This window comes from Conger conger, chromosome 9, assembly GCF_963514075.1.
Source record: "Conger conger chromosome 9, fConCon1.1, whole genome shotgun sequence".
Taxonomy (NCBI): domain Eukaryota; kingdom Metazoa; phylum Chordata; class Actinopteri; order Anguilliformes; family Congridae; genus Conger; species Conger conger.
The window spans coordinates 8,692,200-8,714,890 of NC_083768.1; the positions used below are offsets into that span (position 1 = coordinate 8,692,200).

At 45.1% G+C, this 22,691-nt stretch overlaps 1 protein-coding gene across 1 annotated transcript in view; it reads right to left on the reverse strand.

Annotated features, from left to right (window-relative positions):
* Positions 1-704: 704 nt before the first annotated feature.
* LOC133137463 (WW domain binding protein VOPP1-like) overlaps positions 705-22,691 on the reverse strand; it is a 28,458-nt gene continuing 6,471 nt past the window's right edge. Inside the window, exons 2-5 of the mRNA XM_061255758.1 lie at positions 17,652-17,710; positions 10,850-10,927; positions 2,641-2,774; positions 705-2,254 (exon numbers count right to left, since the gene is read on the reverse strand). Of these exons, the coding sequence (XP_061111742.1) occupies positions 2,070-2,254; positions 2,641-2,774; positions 10,850-10,927; positions 17,652-17,710 (456 nt within the window). The 3' untranslated portion in view covers positions 705-2,069. The remainder of the gene's footprint in view (positions 2,255-2,640; positions 2,775-10,849; positions 10,928-17,651; positions 17,711-22,691) is intronic.

Genomic DNA, 22,691 nt, shown 5'->3' on the forward strand with positions numbered 1-22,691 from the left:
TTCTTCAATTCTTGGTGTTAGAAATGGACAAAAACTAAATGTGCTGAAGACTTCTAGGACAAAGCACACTGCGGTAAAAATTATTTCATCAATTTAGGCGAAATACACCCACCCTCAACATTTCGGTATTCTCCATGAGTTACCTCCATGAAAGAAGTAGACTCCAACAATCCAACAACTAGAAATATCCACCTGAGTTGACTGTACCTGCCAACATGTATTGTGAGAATGGCCATTTTGGTCGATGTTTCCTTCTTGCTTACTTCAAGCATGGCCATTTGATAAATCAATCACGTCTGCTCGCCATATATGTCAGAAATGGATTTTATTCCAAGCTAAGTTACAGATAAATCTTAATGCAACATTAGGGGAAATGTAAGTCACCACGATTTTTTTTAGAAAAGGTCAAAGGGCAGAGCCCTTCAAAAATGAAGAACTAAAGGTATTGTAGAGATACAGGTATATAACGCAATAAATTAAAACAATAATATTCACAACAAACTGGTAAAATGTGTAACGAAAGTGGTGTAATGGCTTGAAAGACATCGAGTGCAGTGTTGAGACCTTGAACGTTTGCATTGTTTGTTCTGTGCTTAATGAATACGTTATACTATAGAATACGTGTTCACTTGTGTCCGTGTGTGTCACTAATAAAGTGGACACTATCGTCGATGACGGGGCGTTGCAACTCCAGGTCCTGCGGGCCGGTGTGTGCACCAACCGTGCACTACACCACCGGATTTACCCACTGAGCTAAGATGGAGGTAAAATGGAGGAGCTAAGATGGAGGTAAAATGAAGGAGCTAAGATGGAGGTAAAATGGAGGAGCTAAGACGGAGGTAAAATAAGGAGTGAAATCGGGTTGCGTAGTGCACGCACACTGCGGCCTGGTGTGGAGTCCAGCAGACGCGGCTGACTGGTTTCCATAACGATGCTTATGGGATGGTGGGTGCAGTCCGGGCAGGCCGTGGTGATATAACTGTGTACCCGGCTTTGAGCATAATGAATACCTGCATTCCTAACTCTGTTTGATGACCAAGGCCACTGCTGCAGATCCCCTGAAACTCTGTGTGACTTACAGTGGGAGAGAGGGTCAGCTTTAAAGGTACAATAAGTCATTTCAGACTTCTAACGGCCAAGAGAGGAAGAGCAGCAACAAACACCTTCAAACCACAGCACTGTTTATCCCGTCCCCTTCTCTGTGAACGCGCTGACGTTGAAACGCCATTGACTGTGGCAGTTAGAACAAATTTTCAACCAATTGTACAATGCTTTGGTACAGACTGTCAGGCCGTCAACTGTATATTTTGAAACCCGAATTTAAGGACTATAAACGCAGGCAGGGGGTGAGTCAACCCTTTTCAATGATGGGAAGGGATTTTTACAATGGTCTTGTAACAATGTTTTAACACAAACATCTTACCTATTGTACCTTTAACAAGGAGAGTGTGGTGGCTATGCAGGTAAAGTACCCATACATTTGACAATGGATTACACTCCATTCACTCATTTAGGCGGGTGTGTGCATAGAACAGTCCTGTATCTAGCTATCTAAATCCATATTTACTGTAGCCTTATTTAAAAGATAAATTATTATTGTTATTATTAATGATCCTGTTAAATAAATGTAGTATGTTCATGTAAATAACAGAATTGGCTGTAAGAAATACAGTGTGTATACTGGCTGAATAATATAGGCACGACCTCTCTCAGTTCGCTTTAGTGACGTTCTTGCTCTTGACTGTGTAACCGTCTGTAACAACAAACTGAACTTGGTCACGCTAAAAAACCGCAACACAGTGTGTCTGGTTCATATCAGGCTTTTAGCATGGCAGTAAACTATTATGTGTACACGCCCCCCGACCCCCGCCCCCCCCTTGGTGTACCAGCCAATGAGTGGCAGGCTGAGGCTCTTCAATAGGTCATGTGACCCCTGTCCCTGACGGCACACCCGTGTGGGACCTTCCGCGTGTCATCGACGGGGAAAGCGAGAGAGAGAAGCAGAGAGCGAGGGAGAGGCGGGGCGGGTCGAGGGTCAAAGGTCAAGGCCGCGGCCTCTCCGGACGCCGCTACTTCTTCTCGGAGTCGCGGAGCACCTGCTCGTAAGGCGGAGGGGGGTGGCTGCAGTAGGACGGCGGGGGCGGGTAGTGGGTCATGAGGTCGCCCGCGTTCGGCTGCCCTGGGTACGCGGGGGCCAGCGGTGCCCTCATTCCTTCAACATCCCTGTAGTGCAGCGCGGCTGGCAGCTGCACCCCTGTGCGGTTAGAGCGGAGGTCGGAGGTCAGAGGTCAGGGGTTATGGTTCTCCCAAAACCGCACGTCATCAGTCGCGAAGTCCTGACACTGGAAAAGGGGTTAGTCTTGCAGTCTTATCTTCTTCTCTCGAGAAGATGAAATGAGCTTGTTTTAAGTTACTGTTTGCTTAATGACAAGTGAAAATGTGTAACCCCGTAGGCAAATTCAGAAATGAGTCAAAATTCTCAAAAAAATGACTCAAAAAAAGCATAAAGGCAAGAATATTGGCAATGATGCGAGACAGTTGGACTCATTTCATGCCTGGTTATATAACCCAGAATGACTATAAATATGTTCTGCAATAGGAACCAAAAGTGATGAGGTGGTTGTAGCAGTGGGGACTGGCCTGGTGTGGCGCCTGGATGGCGGGTGAAGGAGACGTTGAAGGCGGGCTCCTCGCTGAGGGGGGAGGGGTACATGCGTCTCCTGATGAAGAAACCCGCCCCACAGCAGAACAGCACCCCCACCATCAACAGGAGCCTGGGACACACACACACACACACGTACAATTATACACACACACACACACACATTATACACACACACACGTACACATTATACACACGCATTATACACACACACACACACGTACAATTATACACACACACACACACATTATACACACACACGTACACATTATACACACGCATTATACACACACACACACACACACACATTATATACACACACGTACACATTATACACAAACACGTACACATTACACACACACATTATACACAAACACGTACATATTATACACACATACACACAGATACACACACACACACCTTATATATACTCACACACACTCACTGCACACACACATTATATATACACGTACACATATACATTATACACATATTATATATATACACATACATATATATATACACACGCACATGATATATATATATATATATATATATATATATACACACACATACACTTGCACACAAACATACCACACATAAACACACGCATACATACATATACACATACGCACATATACACACATACATCATACACACAAAGACATACACACATGTATATACACATACTTTATACACACAAAGACACGCATGCACACACACACATACACACACACACACACACACACACACACACACACACACACACACACACACAGCACACTGGTCCTGTTCAGACAGAAAATCCCTGGTCTATCGCCTTTCTCTGCAGTGTGAAGTGAAATAGCTCTTCTTTGCTTACGACAGGGAAGTGTGATTGCTCCACAAATTAGATTTTTAGTATTTATTTATTTATTTATTTATTTAGCACATCCACGTAATGCCATTATCCAGAGCATCTCGAGGGACCGACACGGCCTGGAACAGAAGTATAATGAACGCGGAAGAGCCCGTTATTCTGACAGGAATGAATATTGCTGAACACTCAAGCAATTGAGGCAGTCAGTGAGCAGTGATTGCAGTGCTATTTAATGGGGACGGTACATTGAGTTCCGGGTGTCCTGGCCACACTGCTGCTCTCATTTCCTTCATTTTGAAACGCTGAGCGGAAATTTTGTGAAAATCGTATCACAATTGCATTTTTAAGCATGTATTGATATAACACCTTCATTTTCATTTAATATATCCTCCAATAACAAATTCAGAAAGATGACTGTATCATAATGTGTTCCGTGTTACATTTCAAGGCAAATTGAGCGTTCATCTACGCTTCTCTGCCAACGTCTTCACAACAGAGCTGTGTAGCGTTGTACATCTTTACGGAGCGATGGAAAAATAAATAACATGTGCTAGCCCGCTACTGCTATGATTCATGGGTAATTTACTGTGCAAGGCCCGACCTGGAGGCTTCAGGGCTATTCCTCAACTGCCAGGCAGATAAAAGGATGCTTTGGAGAGGGGAGTGTAATCATTGGAGAGTTCACCAGGAGAGGGGAGTGTACTCACTGGTGAGTTCACCAGGAGTGGGGAGTGTAATCACAAGAGAGTTCACCAGGAGAGGGGAGTGTACTCACAGGAGAGTTCACCAGGAGAGGGGAGTGTAATCACAAGAGAGTTCACCAGGAGTGGGGAGTGTAATCACTGGTGAGTTCACCAGGAGAGGGGAGTGTACTCACAGGAGAGTTCACCAGGAGAGGGGAGTGTAATCACAGGAGAGTTCACCAGGAGAGGGGAGTGTACTCACAGGAGAGTTCACCAGGAGAGGGGAGTGTACTCACAGGAGAGTTCACCAGGAGAGGGGAGTGTACTCACAGGAGAGTTCACCAGGAGAGGGGAGTGTACTCACAGGAGAGTTCACCAGGAGAGGGGAGTGTAATCACAGGAGCGTTCACCAGGAGAGGGGAGTGTAACCACAGGCAGTGAGCAGGAGAGGGAGGTTGAGCTCAGGCCCTGCAGTCTCATCCTGTATCGATTACGCGTTCTCAGAAGAGCGGCAGACACGTCACCGTGCTCCGGTGGCGGACAGCCACGAGACAGGGGGGGGACGTCTGTCCAGGAAGCTAAATTAATCAGACACGGAATCCGCATCGATTCCCCTCTCCTTACTACACCGCCCCCACTCCTCCGTGACACTGGGCTTTAATGCAGTGCACCGGCGGTCCATTTGTTAGGAGAGCGCGATCGATCTCATGAGCTCTGGGAGGAAGGGCGTCACGCTCCCCTCAGGACAGAGCTGCTCTACCCTGTTTACTTCCTCCACTGCTGCCCTGAGCTCGTGTATCTCACATGGTAACACTGCTAAAAAATGAGTGTCTTAAGTTAACAAGGGTTCTAGTCCTATAGTGAGACTCAAAACCTTATTTTCTTTCCTGTCGAGTAGAACATTTATTTTACCTTACTTGCTTGGCAGTTTGAAGTGCACTCACTGAGAACTGTATTCAGTAGACCTGTACGCCGGCTTGATAATGCACATATCTAAATCAGCCAATCATATGGCAGCAACTAAATGCATAAAAGCATACAGACACGGTCAAGAGGCTCAGCTGTTTTTCAGACCAAACATCAGAATGGGGAAGAAATGTGATCGAAGTGGCTTTGACTGTGGAACGGTTGCTGGTGGCAGACAGGGTGGTTTGAGTGTCTCAGAAACTGCTCCTGGGATTTTCACACAAAACAGTCTCTAGAGTTTGTGTGAAGAACTAAAAACGTCCAGTGAGCAGCAGTTCTGCGGGCAGAATTGCGTTAATGAGAGAGGTCAGAGGAGAAGGTTACAAAAGTCAATTACAGCAGTGGTATGCAGAAGAGCATCTCTGAACACACAACGCGTCAAACCTCTAAGTGGATAGTCTACAGCAGCAGAAGAGTTAAGTTTAAATGTTGCCGCAATGTAGTGGCAATGTTATAACATTGAGGAAAACATTCCAGTAACATTGTGAGAATGTAATGGGTTAGCTGGGAGAATTGTCTTATCAACGTTATACAGCGTAGACACAATGTATACCTCCATCCATCCATCTATCCATTATCTGAACCCGCTTATCCTGATCAGGGTCGCAGGGGGGCTGGAGCCTATCCCAGCATACATTGGGTGAAAGGCAGGAATACACCCTGGACAGGTTGCCAGTCCATCGCAGGGCACACACACCATTCACTCACACACCCATACCTATGGGCAATTTAGACTCTCCAATCAGCCTAACGTGCATGTCTTTGGACTGTGGGAGTAAACCGGAGTACCCGGAGGAAACCATTACATTACATTATATTACAAACCCACGCAGACACGGGGAGAACATGCAAACTCCGCACAGAGAGGCCCCGGCCGACCGGGATTCGAACCCAGGACCTCCTTGCTGTGAGGCAGCAGTGCTACCCACTGCACCATCCGTGCCGCCACAATGTATACCTGTATTGTATTATTCTGTCGCAACAGTCATATTTTTAATATTTTTTGAAAATTGCCTATTAAGGGAGAAGCAAGAGATATCACCTCATTTTCGTGTTCTCTGTTTGACACGGCAGTAAACGGGACTACAAATTATAGAGATCTCTCTGAGGGCATAGACAGAGAGAGAGAGAGATGAACTTATAAAGACAGTGTGTGTGAGAGAGCTTTGGCAGCCTTTATTTTTTGCCATTTAACCATGACCTGCTCTTCTCGACGAAATATTAATCTTCTCCTCCACTGTTAAACCAAACAGTGTGTTTTTTTTTGTTGTTGTTTTTCTTTAATACCAAGGGCGCCCCTGAACATGATGACAAACGGGCTCCCAGCAGGAAGAACAATGAGCCCTCGGACTTGTGAACGCCATGACGTCGCCGCAGACAGTAGCTATTGTACGCTGGAGGCCGCTCTCTTTTGTGACGGCGGTTTACAAAACCGGCCTCCTCCGTGCGGGCCAATTCTATCACTCCGGTCCCTCTCTCCGGAGCCGGGACGCTCTGTTGGAGAGCTCATAACCTTCTTTATTGAGACCCTTCGCGCAGACTGCTAACAAGCGCTCGCAACCTTGAGCGGGACTGAAAAACAGGCCTTCGAGTTCCCTCAGTGATTAGACAGATCCTCTTCTTGGTCACGCAGATCCAAGAACTAATGGACCCCATTAGATCCTGGGTCTGCGTGTACGCGTGTAGCGTAGTGGTTAAGGTAAATGACAGGGACCCACAAGGTCGGTGGTTCTAATCCCGGTGTAGCCACAATAAGATCCGCACAGCCGTTGGGCCCTTGAGCAAGGCCCTTAACCCTGCATTGCTCCAGGGGAGGATTGTCTCCTGCTTAGTCTAATCAACTGTACGTCGCTCTGGATAAGAGTGTCTGCCAAATGCCATTAATGTAATGTAATGTAATGTGCCTGATGGGCACTGCCCTACACTGCCCTACACTGCTCTACACTCGCTGACGATACATACTACCCACAATGCACTGCTCAGGATGGATGCCACCCTGAAACCACCCTACCTCACCACTGCTCATCTGCCTGAAGGGGTCAGTCTGTGTTCCTCTCCTGTGCTCCTGGAGATCAGGTAACGGTTCTTCGATCTTGAGTTCCACAACCCTCTCGCAACCCACGCTGTTTCTTTGGTTAGCACCTGGGTCCCCAGCCCTGGACCTGGAGAGCCGCAGGGTGTGCTGGGGTCCTCACTCCTGGTCCTGGAGAGACGCAGGGTGTGCTGGGGCCCCTAGCCCTGGACCTGGAGAGCCGCAGGGTGTGCTGGGGTCCCCAGCCCTGGTTCTGGAGAGCCGCAGGGTGTGCTGGGGTCCCCAGCCCTGGTCCTGGAGAGCCGCAGGGTGTGCTGGGGTCCCCAGCCCTGGACCTGGAGAGCCGCAGGGTGTGCTGAATTTTGTTTTCACCCTCCGATCGTTTTCACCGTCTGATCTGCAACCGAGTCAGACCCAAGGCCATTCGTATGTCCAGAGGTGAGAAATCCAGGTTCAGAAAGTAAAAATCCTCCCCAGTATTTTGTTCCAGTCATCTGGATTTGCTAATTAGCACAGTTCTTCAGTCAGGTGGCAGAACTAATTAGTGAGAATAATTAATGGGACAAGCACATTGCAGGACTTTTGCTTTCTGACAGCTCTGTGTTTATGTACAAATTAGAGATGATCTAACAATGCATCAGGCCTAGACTTGAAAATCCAGAACTGCAGCTACAAAGCTACATGATCTTTCAACCTGTTTCATGCATTGGCAACTCTGTTCAAAACAGATCCTGGTATTTGTGTGGCATTTACCTTGATGTAATTTCCACTTGCTGTATGCCCTTTCTACAGCAGGGATCGTCAAATCTGGCCCTCAAAGGCAGATCCAGCCCTGGATTTATTTTCTCCCGGGTGATTATCTGACTTCCAGGTAAAAGGGAGGATGGACAACCAGCAGTTCTCTAGTTTTCAAGGACTGTGATTTGACGATCCTCTGTCTCGCTGTTTAATGCATTAACAGCTCTGTTCAAAGAAGTTACGTCTTGATATTTGCACGTACCGTGCACCTTGATCTAATTTCCACCTGTGCCCCCCTCATTCCACAAAAAATTAATTCACTCTGTGAAGCCCTTTGATGAAAAACCTCAAATCCCCCCCGTAGTCTTCTTTTACTGAGCCCGAGGAGATGAACTCTCTGAAATCTTCCCTCCTAACGCAGATTAAAAGAAATACGCTAACGTCTCGTCTGGCCGTGAGGTGACAGGGGGCACTGTGTGGGGAAATAAGGACTTTATATCCGCCACCTCGCGAAGACACGAGAATACAGGCGGGCACGGCCAGAACCCACCGGGGCTTTTCTCAGGGCAATTAAGGGAAAAATTCAATAACATCTATTTAATGAATAATACAACTGACTAAAAGCCGAGCATAAAAAGTGGGGCCTGTCGTTAACGGAAAAGGCCATTAGCGCTCCTGGCCCCCGCCTTCGCCCTCTGCTGCCTCGGGACTGTAGGAAGAGCGTCTGAGCGAATGATTTAATGCGCTGTAATACAACGCGGCTTCAGTGGCTGGATGCAGTCAGAGCTTCCGTGCGAGGATATGCAGCTTTATTAACAACAGCGTCTCTTATACGGGCATCCGCGTTACGTAACGTTATTGGCATTTGGCTGACGCTCCTATCCAGAGCGACGTACAGTTGATTAGACTAAGCAGGAGACAATCCTCCCCTGGAGCAATGCAGGGTTAAGGGGCCTTTCTCAAGGGCCCAACGGCTGTGCGGATCTTATTGTGGCTACACCGGGATTAGAACCACCGGCCTTGCCTGTGCCAGAGCTTTTGTATCGGGATATACAACTTTATTAGCAACAGCGTCTCTTATAAAGCGTGTTAATGCGTGACCGAGCTCTGCCATGCAGCCGAGGAGCCCTACAAAAGGAGAACTTGGGGCTCTGCCACAAAGCAGGAGTCTTACATTGCTGGACTTGTGAAACATATTCCCTTCACTGTCACTCCAATCGGTTCCTGAGCGCCGGCTCCATTATGCAGAGAAGAGCCGTCTTTCAGCGTGAAATGGAAAATGGATAAATTATTATTGTGCCGTTCCGCATCCAGACATACGCATAATTCAACAACTCCGCTTCTCCATAAGCTCTCCGCAAATGTATAACACAGCGATTAATGGGGTAAACGGATTAATACAATACGACTTCCTTCTCTGCTCGTGAAATGCTAATGTTAATACTTATATTCCAGTCCCATACTCTTTCATAATCCCTTTCCCTGAGCTCGTAATTCGTCTCGTATTTTTGATGATATGATATTTTGTCTTTTATTAGCCAGTGCCCAGATCTTGTGAGTCAGATGTGCACTTCCTGGACCGCTGGTTCTATTTCGATTTTTGACTTCCGTTCTTAATTTCTCAAGTAGCTGAATCATCTCCTTGGGTTCATATTTTTTTATTGAACGGGATGATTCAATTTGAAGTTTCCATGCCCACGCTCCAATATTTTAGGAAACCAATCAGTGTCAGAGTATTGGTCTAATTAACTAATTTGCCCAGTTAAATCACTGTAATTGGCTGGGACAGCAGACCAGTAGATACATGCCGGCCCTCTCGAGAGTCTGATACCGCTGCATTCGTGCAATGAGATAAGGGGTGAAAGATGGTGACCATTCCTAACATGGGCAGGAATTAAGAGCAGATTTAATGTTCCAGAACCTTCAGTTACCCGCAGTGATTGTGACATCAGCATTAGAATGCCCAGTTAACAACAATGTTCTCATATTTGTGACCTCACACCTAAAAGTGGCTAAATGGACAGGAATGAAATGATAATCACAATGACATGCTGGTGAAACCTGGGAATGGTTTAAAACTACATCTCCCAGCATCCCTGATGAGTGTACTGACAAATAACAATATAAATACACCTGACTAAGGTCACTGAGGAATATATAGCAAAAACTAAACATAAGTACATTTTAGACTTATATTAGGTTTAAATTCTTGTTTTGTTAAATAAAACAAACGTATTGCCAATGAGGTGAGCCAAGCCTGGCTTCAATTGCCAAACAAACGGCAACTTTAACCAAGCAAATATTTTCAACTTGAGAGAAAGAAATAGGGTTTTTAGGTCTCATTACAAGACTGACGCACTTGTTAAGACAGACATTTTTGCAGTGCTGGCAGATACTGCTGAAAAGGAGTATGCTGAGGAGAACTACATTCCCCAGCATCAGCACAGATGCCGAGAACGTGAACGTCAGTATTTCAGAGCTGATGTCTCAGAGGCTGCATGTCAGACAGAATATTCTGCTGTTGTTGCAGCTCAACAATAATTATGATGAAGGATCGTAATTATAAAAGAGGAAAACGGTTTTGCAAGAGGGCTTAATAGTCTACTGGAGCTGACAGCTTATAGCACATTTTCTCAGTCTTTCCGCAAATATGTAATTATCATACACTGAACCAGAGTCCTTTAAAGTAATATGTATGAAAAATATATTATTTTCAGATCGTCCTGTGTTTAATGTCATTTTTAATGTCAGTTCCTATTTAACCCAAAACATGTTCCAAAGAAAAAAAAGATTTCAAATGAACATTGAAAAACATTAAGAGGCAAACAGGAACTCCTTAATGGTGAAAGGACGGAGTGCTCGGTGTGGGGTCTCACTGGTGGCGAATTGTCTCTGATGGCCGTACTCACCAGAAGTACCATAGTCTCTGGACAGAGAGGGCCCTGACACAGCACCGCGTTCCACAGCAGTCCTCATACGACCGGCATCTGAAAAACAAACACATTACTGGCAACTTTACTGCAGTGCTCTAAAACACACTTCACATTATAGACAACCTGACTCTAGTGCTGTAAAACACACACGCATTATAGACAACCTGACTCTAGTGCTCTAAAACACACTTCACATTATAGACAACTTTACTCTAGCGCTCTAAAACACACACACATTATAGACAACTTTACTCTAGTGCTCTAAAACACACACACATTATAGACAACCTGACTCTAGTGCTGTAAAACACACACACATTATAGACAACCTGACTCTAGTGCTCTAAAACACACTTCACATTATAGACAACTTTACTCTAGCGCTCTAAAACACACACACATTATAGACAACTTTACTCTAGTGCTCTAAAACACACACACATTATAGACAACTTTACTCTAGCGCTCTAAAACACACACACATTATAGACAACCGTACTCTAGTGCTCTAAAACACACACGCATTATAGACAACCTTACTCTAGTGCTCTAAAACACACTTCACATTATAGACAACTTTACTCTAGTGCTCTAAAACACACACACATTATAGACAACCTTACTCTAGTGCTCTGACACATTACATGCGACCTTAGCTGTTTGACCAGCTCAGACCAGCTCCATACTCAACATGGTTTGACCAGCTCAAGCTAGGTTTTGAAACTGGTAGCTGGTAATTTAAAGCTGGTCATAGCTGGATTTTACACAGAGTACCTCAACCTTTATCCAGTGGCTTCAGGAAGGATTCAGACCCCCTCACTTTTTGCACACCTTATTGTGTTATAGATTTCATTTGAAATGGATAAAATTTTATTTGTGCCAGGAAGAATGGGATAAAGTGCCCAAATCCAGGTGAGCAAACCTAGAGGAGACTTTCCCAAGAAGAGTGAAAGCTTTGTGCTGCCTAAGGGGCTTCTACAAAGTACTGAATTAAGGGCCTGAATACAAATGAGAGATTTCAGTTTTTAATTTTTAATTAAACTTGCTAAAATGTAAAAAAAAAAACATGTTTTCACTCTGTCATTATCGGTTATTGAGTGCAGTTATTGGTATCGGTTATTGAGCGGGCAAAAAAAAAAAAAGAAGAAGAATTTTATTCATTTAAAATGAAATCTACAGCAGATAGGGACGGGGTCTGAGTTCTTCCTGAAGCCACTGTAGATCTCACACCAGCTGTGTGGAAGCTGAGGGCGCTCAGCATCACTCTTTTCCATTATCCCGTTTGATAAATACAAAATGGTCGCACATTAGTAGCCTTACAGGTTAAGTTAGGTGAAGGACGGTTGATTATGTTTTTCGCAGGAAGGAACATGTATTTTTTTTTGTTTTTTAAATAAATTTATTTCAGATTTATTTCAAGTTTTTCAGGAGAAACCCTGACCCTCAAACATAAACCAAATGTTACGAAATTCAGAAATAAAGAAAACGTTGGCAGAACCCATCAGCATTGAGGATCTCATCCATTAGCTTGTACTTTCGGGCTTGACAATGGGATTTCAGGAGGTTTGATTAAAATAAATATTTAAGGTCACATCTCGGAGAGAACAAATTTGTTCCCAGTACTTTCAAGTTCACTCGGTCCTTCGGTCTGTGAGAATGTGCTCAAAAGAAGGTTTCAAAAACATCACCAGTATCAATCATGCCCTGGCAAACAGTTGCTCTTATTCTGTTTTTATTACTATTATTAATTATTCTAATTTCAGTTTTTTTCCTTAGCTTGTTTTACTTCATTGCACACTTAATTTACTTCATAAAACAGTTTGAAAGTTTTGCATTATTAAAAGATTAAATATAAAAAAATTGCTCCCTCGTGGCTTAGCGAGCGAGCCTCTTCCACACACAAAAATAATACAACACTGTACTGTACGTGTATCACATAGATCTGATACATATAATATGTAAATACAAGTCGTTTGCGCATTTTATTTAAATGGAGTCTGGCCGGTGAAGGTGACTCTCGTGCAGTGCTGTTTCTGTTCATGCAGCCTCGCAGATTTCACCTCCCGGGGCTTTCTGCAAGGGCTTCAGGCCACATTTAGATAAGGCAGTAACAGAACGTCACCCCCCTGATTTCAGCGCCAAAAAATGGTTCTCTCCACCTCAGCTGGCGTGTGGTGAGTGTTCTGGTGCAAAATGGCAGCCGTGCTACACGTCGGTGTTGGTTGAGGCGAGTGTCCCCCTCATCAAACCGCTGTATATGAGAGAGAGGAGCTCCACTGGCTGTACAGGACTACTGAGGACAAAGAACAACATGGCCGCCGTAATTACTCAAGAGAGCTGTGTGTGTGTGATGAAGCAGTGGCTCTTACCCTGCTTTACTAAAGCTCTACCTCATGCTGGAACATGGAGGAAAAGTGCTAAAGAAATCTAAAGAAATCCTCTACTCTGCCGCAGTAGCTGAGGAATCACGTTTAAAACCAGAACGTTGTTCGCCTCTTTCCTCAGACGGGGTTCTTACGCAGGCTATCGGGGGTTCTAACAGGGTTCTTATTCTTAATTACTGTGTTTCATTTTGCATGAGGGGAAGCTGCTAACATAATAATAATATTAAAGTGTACAAATATACCAAATGGAACAAGATCAAATAGCTAGAAGACATGTTAAATTAATAAAAAAAAAGTTGTAGAACTTTGCTTTCATTTACCTGACCTGCGGTCAGATTGAAAACATTAGCTGCAGTCTCCCTGCTCCCAATTAGAGATGACGGTAACAAAGTCTCCCCGCTCCCAATTAGAGTTGACCGTAACAAAGTCTCCCCGCTCCCAATTAGAGATGACCGTAACCAAGGCCCCCCGTTAAGTACGCGCCAGTGGATCATGGTTAGGGCTTCTTCTTTCCCGAAGCTTTCCCAATGTCTCTTCACAGGGCTTCTCCGGTCCGAAGCCGCGTTCCCGTCAGGGACAGGCTGTGCAGTGGTCCGGGGTTTCTAAAACCGCAGGCGGAAAACGTTTCCTGCATTAACGACATTTCACATTTTTAACCGGGCTATTTTTTTCTCTATAAGTTTAACTTTTAAATTGTGTCGCTCCTGAGCTAAAGGGCAATCGATAAAGCGTAACATTTTGTATTGAGACAGGCAGCCGTTCACGCGCGTTCTCTTACAATGATGAACTTTTCCGTCGTAGTGGCCGGACCGGGAGCCTTTTCGGCGTGAGAGAGAGAGAGAGAGCAATCTCCGGCAATCGCAAATCAAAGAGACCCCAGTGCATTGTGGTATTAAAGGTATTAAACTTGAGCAGTTGTAAAATATTAGATGTGTAATCTTACAGAGAATGTCACTGACCTGAAAGGCTGTACTCATGAATTTAATTTACTTATTTCTGCAAGTACCATGGGTAAACATTACCTCAGTTCCTGGATTCAGTTAAAATTCAAGTTTCCTTTGACTTTGATGCATGATAAAATGGTGTATTAGACGTTCCTCACAAACACGGTTCAGTGATCTCCAAAGTTAACTTACCAAACAGTCTTTGTGCAGGTAGAACTCGACCTCGCTGCTATGGCTGAACTGGCCAGGACACCACAAGAGCTGACTCTGCACTCTCCCCCCCCCCGGCCCCCCGTCTCTCGCAGATTCTGGGTCTCTAAACGCATTCATCTAAAGCAGACCCGTTTATGAAGCTGAACCGCTTTGTAAATGCCTTCTGCCAGTGTCCTTGTCCAAGCATGACCGGGGTTACGAGAAGATATTAAAAAATGAATAATGATACGTGAATGCTTTTGAATGACAGGGATTCTGTATGCGGGCGGCACGGATGGTGCAGTGGGTAGCACTGCCGCCTCACAGTAAGGAGGTCCCGGGTTCGAATCCCCGTCGGCCGGGGCCTCTCTGTGCGGAGTTTGCATGTTCTCCCCGTGTCTGCGTGGGTTTCCTCCGGGTACTCCGGTTTCCTCCCACAGTCCAAAGACATGCAGGTTAGGCTGATTGGAGAGTCTAAATTGCCCGTGGGTATGAGTGTGTGAGTGAATGGTGTGTGTGCCCTGCGATGGACCGGCGACCTGTCCAGGGTGTATTCCTGCCTTTCGCCCAATGTATGCTGGGATATATACTGCCCCTTGTCGGGTCCCTCCCTCGGAGCGAAGAGCCAATCACGCCGCTCCACGAGAGCCGGCCAAACCGGAATGGAACCCCGGCCCTCGGTGTGCGATGGCAGTATACTGATGCCAGCATCAAGGTCCGCTGCTTTAGCCGTGCGCCACCACGGCTCCCGTACTGCTTTTACCACTCTCCGTTTTCACTTTTTCTATTAAAAGGAGATGCAATCGCCAGCAATAAAAACACAGAGAAGAGTAAATATATTCCATATAAATATTTATAAAAAATTTTACATTAAAATTCAAACCCACACTAAAGCATTGTACTTTAGGTTTAGGATAATGTGATGCAGGCAAATATCCCAGCTGCCTTCAAATCAATGGCATCTTGGCACGGAGGCGCTGAAGCTGAAATGGTGGAAATGAAACGTTGATCAGTCTGGATCTATCAGCGCTGAAGTTGAAATGGTGGAAATGAAATGTTGATCAGTCTGAATCTATCAGCGCTGAAGCTAAAATGGTGGAAATGAAATGTTGATCAGTCTGGATCTATCAGCGCTGAAGCTAAAATGGTGGAAATGAAACGTTGATCTGTCCGAATCTATCAGCGCAGAAGCTAAAATGGTGGAAATGAAACGTTGATCAGTCTGGATCTATCAGCGCTGAAGCTAAAATGGTGGAAATGAAACGTTGATCAGTCTGGATCTATCAGCGCTGAAGCTAAAATGGTGGAAATGAAACGTTGATCAGTCTGGATCTATCAGCGCTGAAGCTAAAATGGTGGAAATGAAACGTTGATCTGTCTGGATCTATCAGCGCAGAGTCCCCTGCTGCTGGTGTGGGGGCTCCTCAGGAGCAGGGCTTAGGTCTCGTGTGTAGAAATAACGCTACGAAAAGTACCCAACAGGCACATGAAATTGTACCCCGAGCCAGCAATATATCATTAATTTGTACCTTTTTCGCTTGGAAAATAAAGAGAACCACTTTCAGGGTACATCTGGGAAAATTGATCCTTGAAGAATAAAAAATGTGCCTCCGTGCGCGTGCGTGTGTGTGCGTGTGCGTGTGCGTGTGTGTGTCTGTGTATTATATTCTGGGTGTGATGCATTTTGGACTGTCAGGCAGCAATCATCAACCAGGATGAAAAAAATAATCTGTTGGCTGAGATGAGTAATGGTCTGCGAAAGAAGTTCTGAATTTAATTTGTAACATCAGCCCTATAAGACGGTAATGTAATTACTTTGAATTCATGAAGTTGAACATGAATCCATTTTAGCCCTTTTAAGTAATGGGCAATAAAAACATGTAAGTAAGGGTCATAACCTGAAATATCTGTGAAAGAAATGCATCTCTTCAGCACAAGCCTTCTTCAATGCAGCTCATTGCTCAAGGTTTTTTTAGTATCAGAGCTGGATTAAACTACATTCACTTGTTTATCTAGCACAGGGGTCGGCAACCCTGGTCCTGGAGAGCCGCAGGGTGTGCTGGCTTTCGTTGTCACTCGGCATTAATTGATCAATGAAAGCCGTTGATTACACAGTTAACTCACCTCACCTGGTTTCTTGGGTCTGAATCGGTTGCTTATTTTAAGGTGGAGACGAAAGCCAGCCACACCCTACGGCTCTCCAGGACCAGGGTTCGCGACCCCTGATCTAGCATGTGTTTATTCCTGGGAAGGGACTTTACTTCATTGACAAACACTGTGGAATCACGGCTGATGACCATTGGCTCACAAGCGTTCTCTTGGTAATGCTTTGGAATGGAATGTTTCGTCAAAATTCTAACTCAATTACCACTGCTTTCAATTACCAGCGGTGATTGTGACATCAGCATTGGAACATTCAGTTCTCATCACGTATCTGTGACCTCACACCTCAGAGGGTTAACCTTTCTCGCGTCAACTTTGAGTCATCACTCCGGTTTACTGATTAATAAGCTGCCAAATTTTCTAGCCAGCATCCATTTTTGTTTCCCTTCTCCAGTGGTTGTGTCATTTGGAGAAAGTGACAGGGGCCTGTTGTCTGAGCTGATGTGGGAGTTTCACAGGAACGCATTTTACCAGTTCCCCCGATTTCTCACCATAGTGTCAAGAAGAAAATCTCCCCAGGGAAGTCCCAGCCAGGAGCTCTGTGGTTCATGGATGATGACACTCACTGCCTACTCCCCCTTCATTACAGAAAAAAAAAAGGCTCTCCCAGTGGACACCATGAGCAATCTGACGCCCAAAGTTACAGCCTCCCCCCCCCATCACCACAAATTCCCCAGCTCAGTGTCTGAATGGGAGCCTGAGTGGTCTGTGCTAAAGCTGCTTCATTCATTGACTCATTACCTGCATGCAGACTGTTCTTAGAAGCCAGACAGCACAGAATTACAAACAAAAATGAGAACGGATTGTGACCTCACATTGGGAAGATGTGCCTCACAGAGTTATTATTGAAAGTAACGGCATGATTCTTTTCAATATCATATAAAACACGTCCTCCGTGTTTTACCAAGATGAAATATTTCTTATTACATAAATACAATGCACAACATTTCTGTGTTCACTCCATGACTTCTATTCCATTCTTCATCACATCTATCTCATTAAAAAGTTTTTTACAAATACAAAGGCAATAGTCACAAAAGCGTATGTGGTGTCAACCTTGTTTCTACCTAACCAAAACCGTTCATTTATACTTACATAAAATAGATGGGGTAGCCTCCCTCAAAATACCAGCAGTACTTCTTAGCATCGATGCACTGCAGGAGGGAGGGAGAGGAAGAGATAGGTAGAAAATGAGAGAGAAAGAGGGAGAAATGTAGAATTAAAGGGAGAGAGATAGAGGGAGAGCAACAAAGATACAGGGGTAGAGAGATACAGAGGGAGCAACCGATAAGGAGAGAGAGAGAGAGAGAGAGAGAGAGAGAGAGAGAGAGAGAGAGAGAGATCATTTCAGTTAGGTTTTCTTTATAGGAGAACATGCAGCAGGGCTGGAAGAGGAATCTCAATCCTCCACAGGGAATCTGTCTGCACACCTGCTAGGTGTCTTTGTGTAAACCACAGAGAGGCAATCAGAGGAGGTCCCATTTCTCCGGGGTCTGTTCCACAAAGCAGGATTACTGAGTTAGCTGGATAACTGCACTGAGTAAAACCCACAAAGCAGGATTACTGAGTTAGCTGGATAACTGCACTGAGTAAAACCCACAAAGCAGGATTACTGAGATAGCCGCATATCTGAAGTGAGTAAAACTCACAAAGCACGATTACTGAGTTAGCCCTAACTCCTTTGTGGAACAGCCCCCTGGTCAAGGAATTCATGTTGTTACAAAAGTGACAGGTTTAGATCCAATACGGCTAGTCCAAATAAATAAATGTGGATAATGTGCAAATTAAATCATTCTAGTTGCCCAGGATAACACACACACACCCACACACTCAAATGCACACATACGTACACACACACATACACACATACTTACACCTACCATATACACACGTACATACAAAGCTACACACACACACACACACACACACACACACACACACACACACACACACACACAGTATATCATAATAGTGGTGCTGGCCTATTGTGGGCGCTACATCTGCATACAGGAAACTGCTGTGTGGAAAAAGCAGACATCATTATCACTGAGACTTGAAGAGGCGTTCTCACCCTGTCAGTCTGACACAAACAGTTAGAAACCAAAAAAGGAAATAGCCAACGTTGTCCGTGGGGAGGGGGGCTTCAAAGAAATGTCTTATTACCCAAAGGTTGCCTATCCAAATGAGTTTGGGAACCACTGCTTCATGGTGTATAATCACAAACATGTGATTAGGATGTTCTTCCCTTGCTAATGCAATAACCACTACTGGTAATTCACAGCAATTGAGTGTTTTTAAAAAACTAAATAATAACATTATAAAAAACATACTCTTCAAATGGCAGGTGTGCACAGCAGGTGGATTCCGTGGGATGAAACGGCTACATTCACATGCAAATTGCAGAGAGGAATATTTGGGAATTTGACAACCCTACCCAATTTGCTGTCTGCACAATATCTCAGCAGATTTAGTGGGGCTTGGAGACTTTAAATGAGGTCAAATAAAACTTTCCTAAAAGTGTTGAATAGTCGCCCTTATCTCAGGGTCATTCTGCCACCGTGCCTGAGACAAACAGCTCTCACAGGGATGTACTGCTGTGACTGGAGGTTACTGCTTATTTAAAGCCAGCTCTCAAATGACAACAACCGCACCGTGGTCCTCTAGCAGTCAACATGATGAGGTTTATTTCAGTATTTATTTCATTTTCACAGCTTCAACCGGTGCTCAGGGTCAGCATTGTGTTGTCAATACGGTACTGTTTACCTGAAGCCATGCAAGCTTGAGAGATTATTAAAACTGATGGAATCTTCAAAAAGAAAAAAAATTCTAATAATAATAATAGTAATAATTGGATAATAATAATTCCTTTTCTCGTGTTCCATGCACTTTCCAGTCATTTTGCACCAGAACACTCACCACGCATCAACCAAGGTGGAGAGAGATCATTTCTTTGCCAGTTAAATCAGGGGATGATTACAGCAGGTGGGCAGGTATGGAATTTAGCCAGGAGACACCGGGGAACCCCTAGTCTTTATGAAGAGCGTCATGGGACCTTTAATGACCACAGTGAGTCAGGACCTCGGTTTGACCTGTCATCCGAAAGATGCTGTCTCCTACAGCACAGTGTCCCCATCACTGCACTGGGGCATTGGGGGAATCATTTAACCAGAGGGAAGATCGCCCCCTACTGGCCCACCAACACCACTTCCAGCAGCAACTTAGTTTTCCCAGGAGCTCTCCCATCCAAGTACTAGCCAAGCCCACACCTGCTTAGCTTCAGCTATTTGGCAGGAGCAGGGTGCATGATGGTATGGCTGCTGGCTAATACATTCATTCATTCATTCATTCATTCATTATCCTAACCCGCTTATCCTGAATAGGGTCGCAGGGGGGCTGGAGCCTATCCCAGCATACATTGGGCGAAAGGCAGGAATGCACCCTGGACAGGTCGCCAGTCCATCGCAGTGGCAAATACATAAAGATATTAAATATATCTATATATATATTCAACAACTAATTTACACATGAATAAAAGGCATTTTCAACATTCAAATGCAGGTGTCTGTGGTAGTTACACAGTATCTCGTGTGTTCTCAGTCATCCTGCATAAATTAATTGTGGCAGCTCTAGCTCACTGTTCCAAGGCCACACACACACTCAGGGCACCTGGCCCTCTTGTATCAGAGCTGGTGCTTGATTGGATGATGATATGCTAGTCTAGCGCCACATTTGTCATTCAGGCTAACGGCTCAGGGCCTAATTGCATCCGGGCATGCGTTCTCACGCGCGCTTCGATGATATTAACAACAGGACGACGGAGGTTCACGAAGGCTGCGGTGGCTCATCGGGACATCGGTGACATTATCACCAACACGAATGCAAGCGCCACTCGAGGGGAGAATAAACGTGACCTGGGCTAAGGTGACCTTTCCCAGCAGGCCGTGAAGATTACATTACATGACATTATTGGCATTTGGCAGATGCCCTTATCCAGAGTGACGTACAGTTGATTAGACTAAGCAGGAGACAATCCTCCCCTGGAGCAATGCAGCGTTAAGGGCCTTGCTCAAGGGCCCAACGGCTGTACGGATCTTATTGTGGCTACACTGGGAATCAAACCGCCGACCTTGTGGGTCCCAGTCATTTACCCTAACCACTACGCTACAGGCCACCCCAGATGGACTGGGGATGCACTTGAAGCTGCTTGTCTGTGATAGAGCGGTGATCTGTCACCGTTTCACATTTAATTAAAAAAAAGACTCAGCCGCCCTTGTTCCTGTCGGTTTTACACCAGCGAAGGACGGGGAGATGAGTTTCTGTGACCTCGTGTCCGGGGACAGGTAAACGGAAAACAGAAATGGTTTTTGGCAGATGGGAGCGATTTCTTGCTTTTCGTAAACTCCTGATGCAGTGCCTGTTACCTGTACCACACCTGGAAGTGGGAACATTTCATTTTGAACCCTTTAATTTGTCATGTGCCAATTCAGCGCTCATGGACGTACCTAGCGACTTGGCCTGGACGGTCACCTGGGCCGTGCTGTGTGGTGCATGCAGACACGATGACACACACCCTGAGGGTGCGGGGCTCACTGTCAGGGATCCGGGCTCGGAGTGGAAGCTGTGTGAGGCTGACAATAGAGGCAGTGTGTGAAGAAAGAGAAACAGCATTGAGCGGAAAGGGACAGGGGGGTCCGTGCTGCCGTCTGACCGGAGCAGTGTGCGTGCACATGTGCTGTGCCACACGGACCAACGGGCCTCAGCACACACAATGACAGCGCTGTCACAGGGAGAGGAACGCCCCGAAACCAGCGCTGTCACAGGGAGAGGAACGCCCCAAACCCAGCGCTGTCACAGGGAGGAACACCCCAACACACCCTTACTGTACACAATGCATCCTTCCCTTAAACTTTGGAGTACCTCAAGGATCCGATTTGGGTCCGTTGCTGTTTTCTCTGTAAATCGTCGACAGATTTTTTTTCAGCGCAATAGAAATAAAATTTGCTTAATGCCCCCTGTATACAGCACACCCTTACTGTACACAGCACACCCTTACTGTACACAGCACACCCTTACTGTACACAGCACACCCTTACTGTATATACTGCACCCTTACTGTACACAGAGCACCCTTACTGTATATACTGCACCCTTACTGTACACAGAGCACCCTTACTGTATATACTGCACCCTTACTGTACACAGCACACCCTTACTGTATATACTACATCCTTACTGTATATACTGCACCCTTACTGTATACAGCACACCCTTACTGTATATACTGCACCCTTACTGTACACAGCACACCCTTACTGTATATACTGCACCCTTACTGTACACAGCACACCCTTACTGTATATACTGCATCCTTACTGTACACAGCACACCCTTACTGTATATACTGCACCCTTACTGTATACAGCACACCCTTACTGTATATACTGCACCCTTACTGTACACAGCACACCCTTACTGTATATACTGCACCCTTACTGTACACAGCACACCCTTACTGTATATACTGCACCCTTACTGTATACAGCACACCCTTACTGTATATACTGCATCCTTACTGTACACAGCACACCCTTACTGTATATACTGCATCCTTACTGTACACAGCACACCCTTACTGTATACAGCACACCCTTACTGTATATACTGCACCCTTACTGTATATACTGCACCCTTACAGTATACAGCACACCCTTAGTGTGCTCACTACACCCTTATTGTACACAGAGCACCCTTACTGTACAAAGCACAGGCTCACTTGCACAGTGAACCTTAACAATATAACAGCAAGCCAACCAAGAGACGATTTCAGATATAAATACATAGAAATTAACATGCTGATTAAGTCCTCAAGGAATAGACAATGAAAGAGTTGAGGTCAGAAATAAACTGTTGAACACACTGTGCCGTTTCAACTATACTGACGGAAACCAATTACAGGAGGATAACAGTGGCCTGTACTGTTGAAAGAATATCTGAAACAGGTTATATTAAAAATCCCTGTTTCTGTGCTACACCTTTATCAGCACTTCAGGAACATTATAAATATGTATGCCAACCACCAGACTTATGTTAGCTTATTAGCTTATGTTGTACTGTAAATAACAGGACTATTCGCTT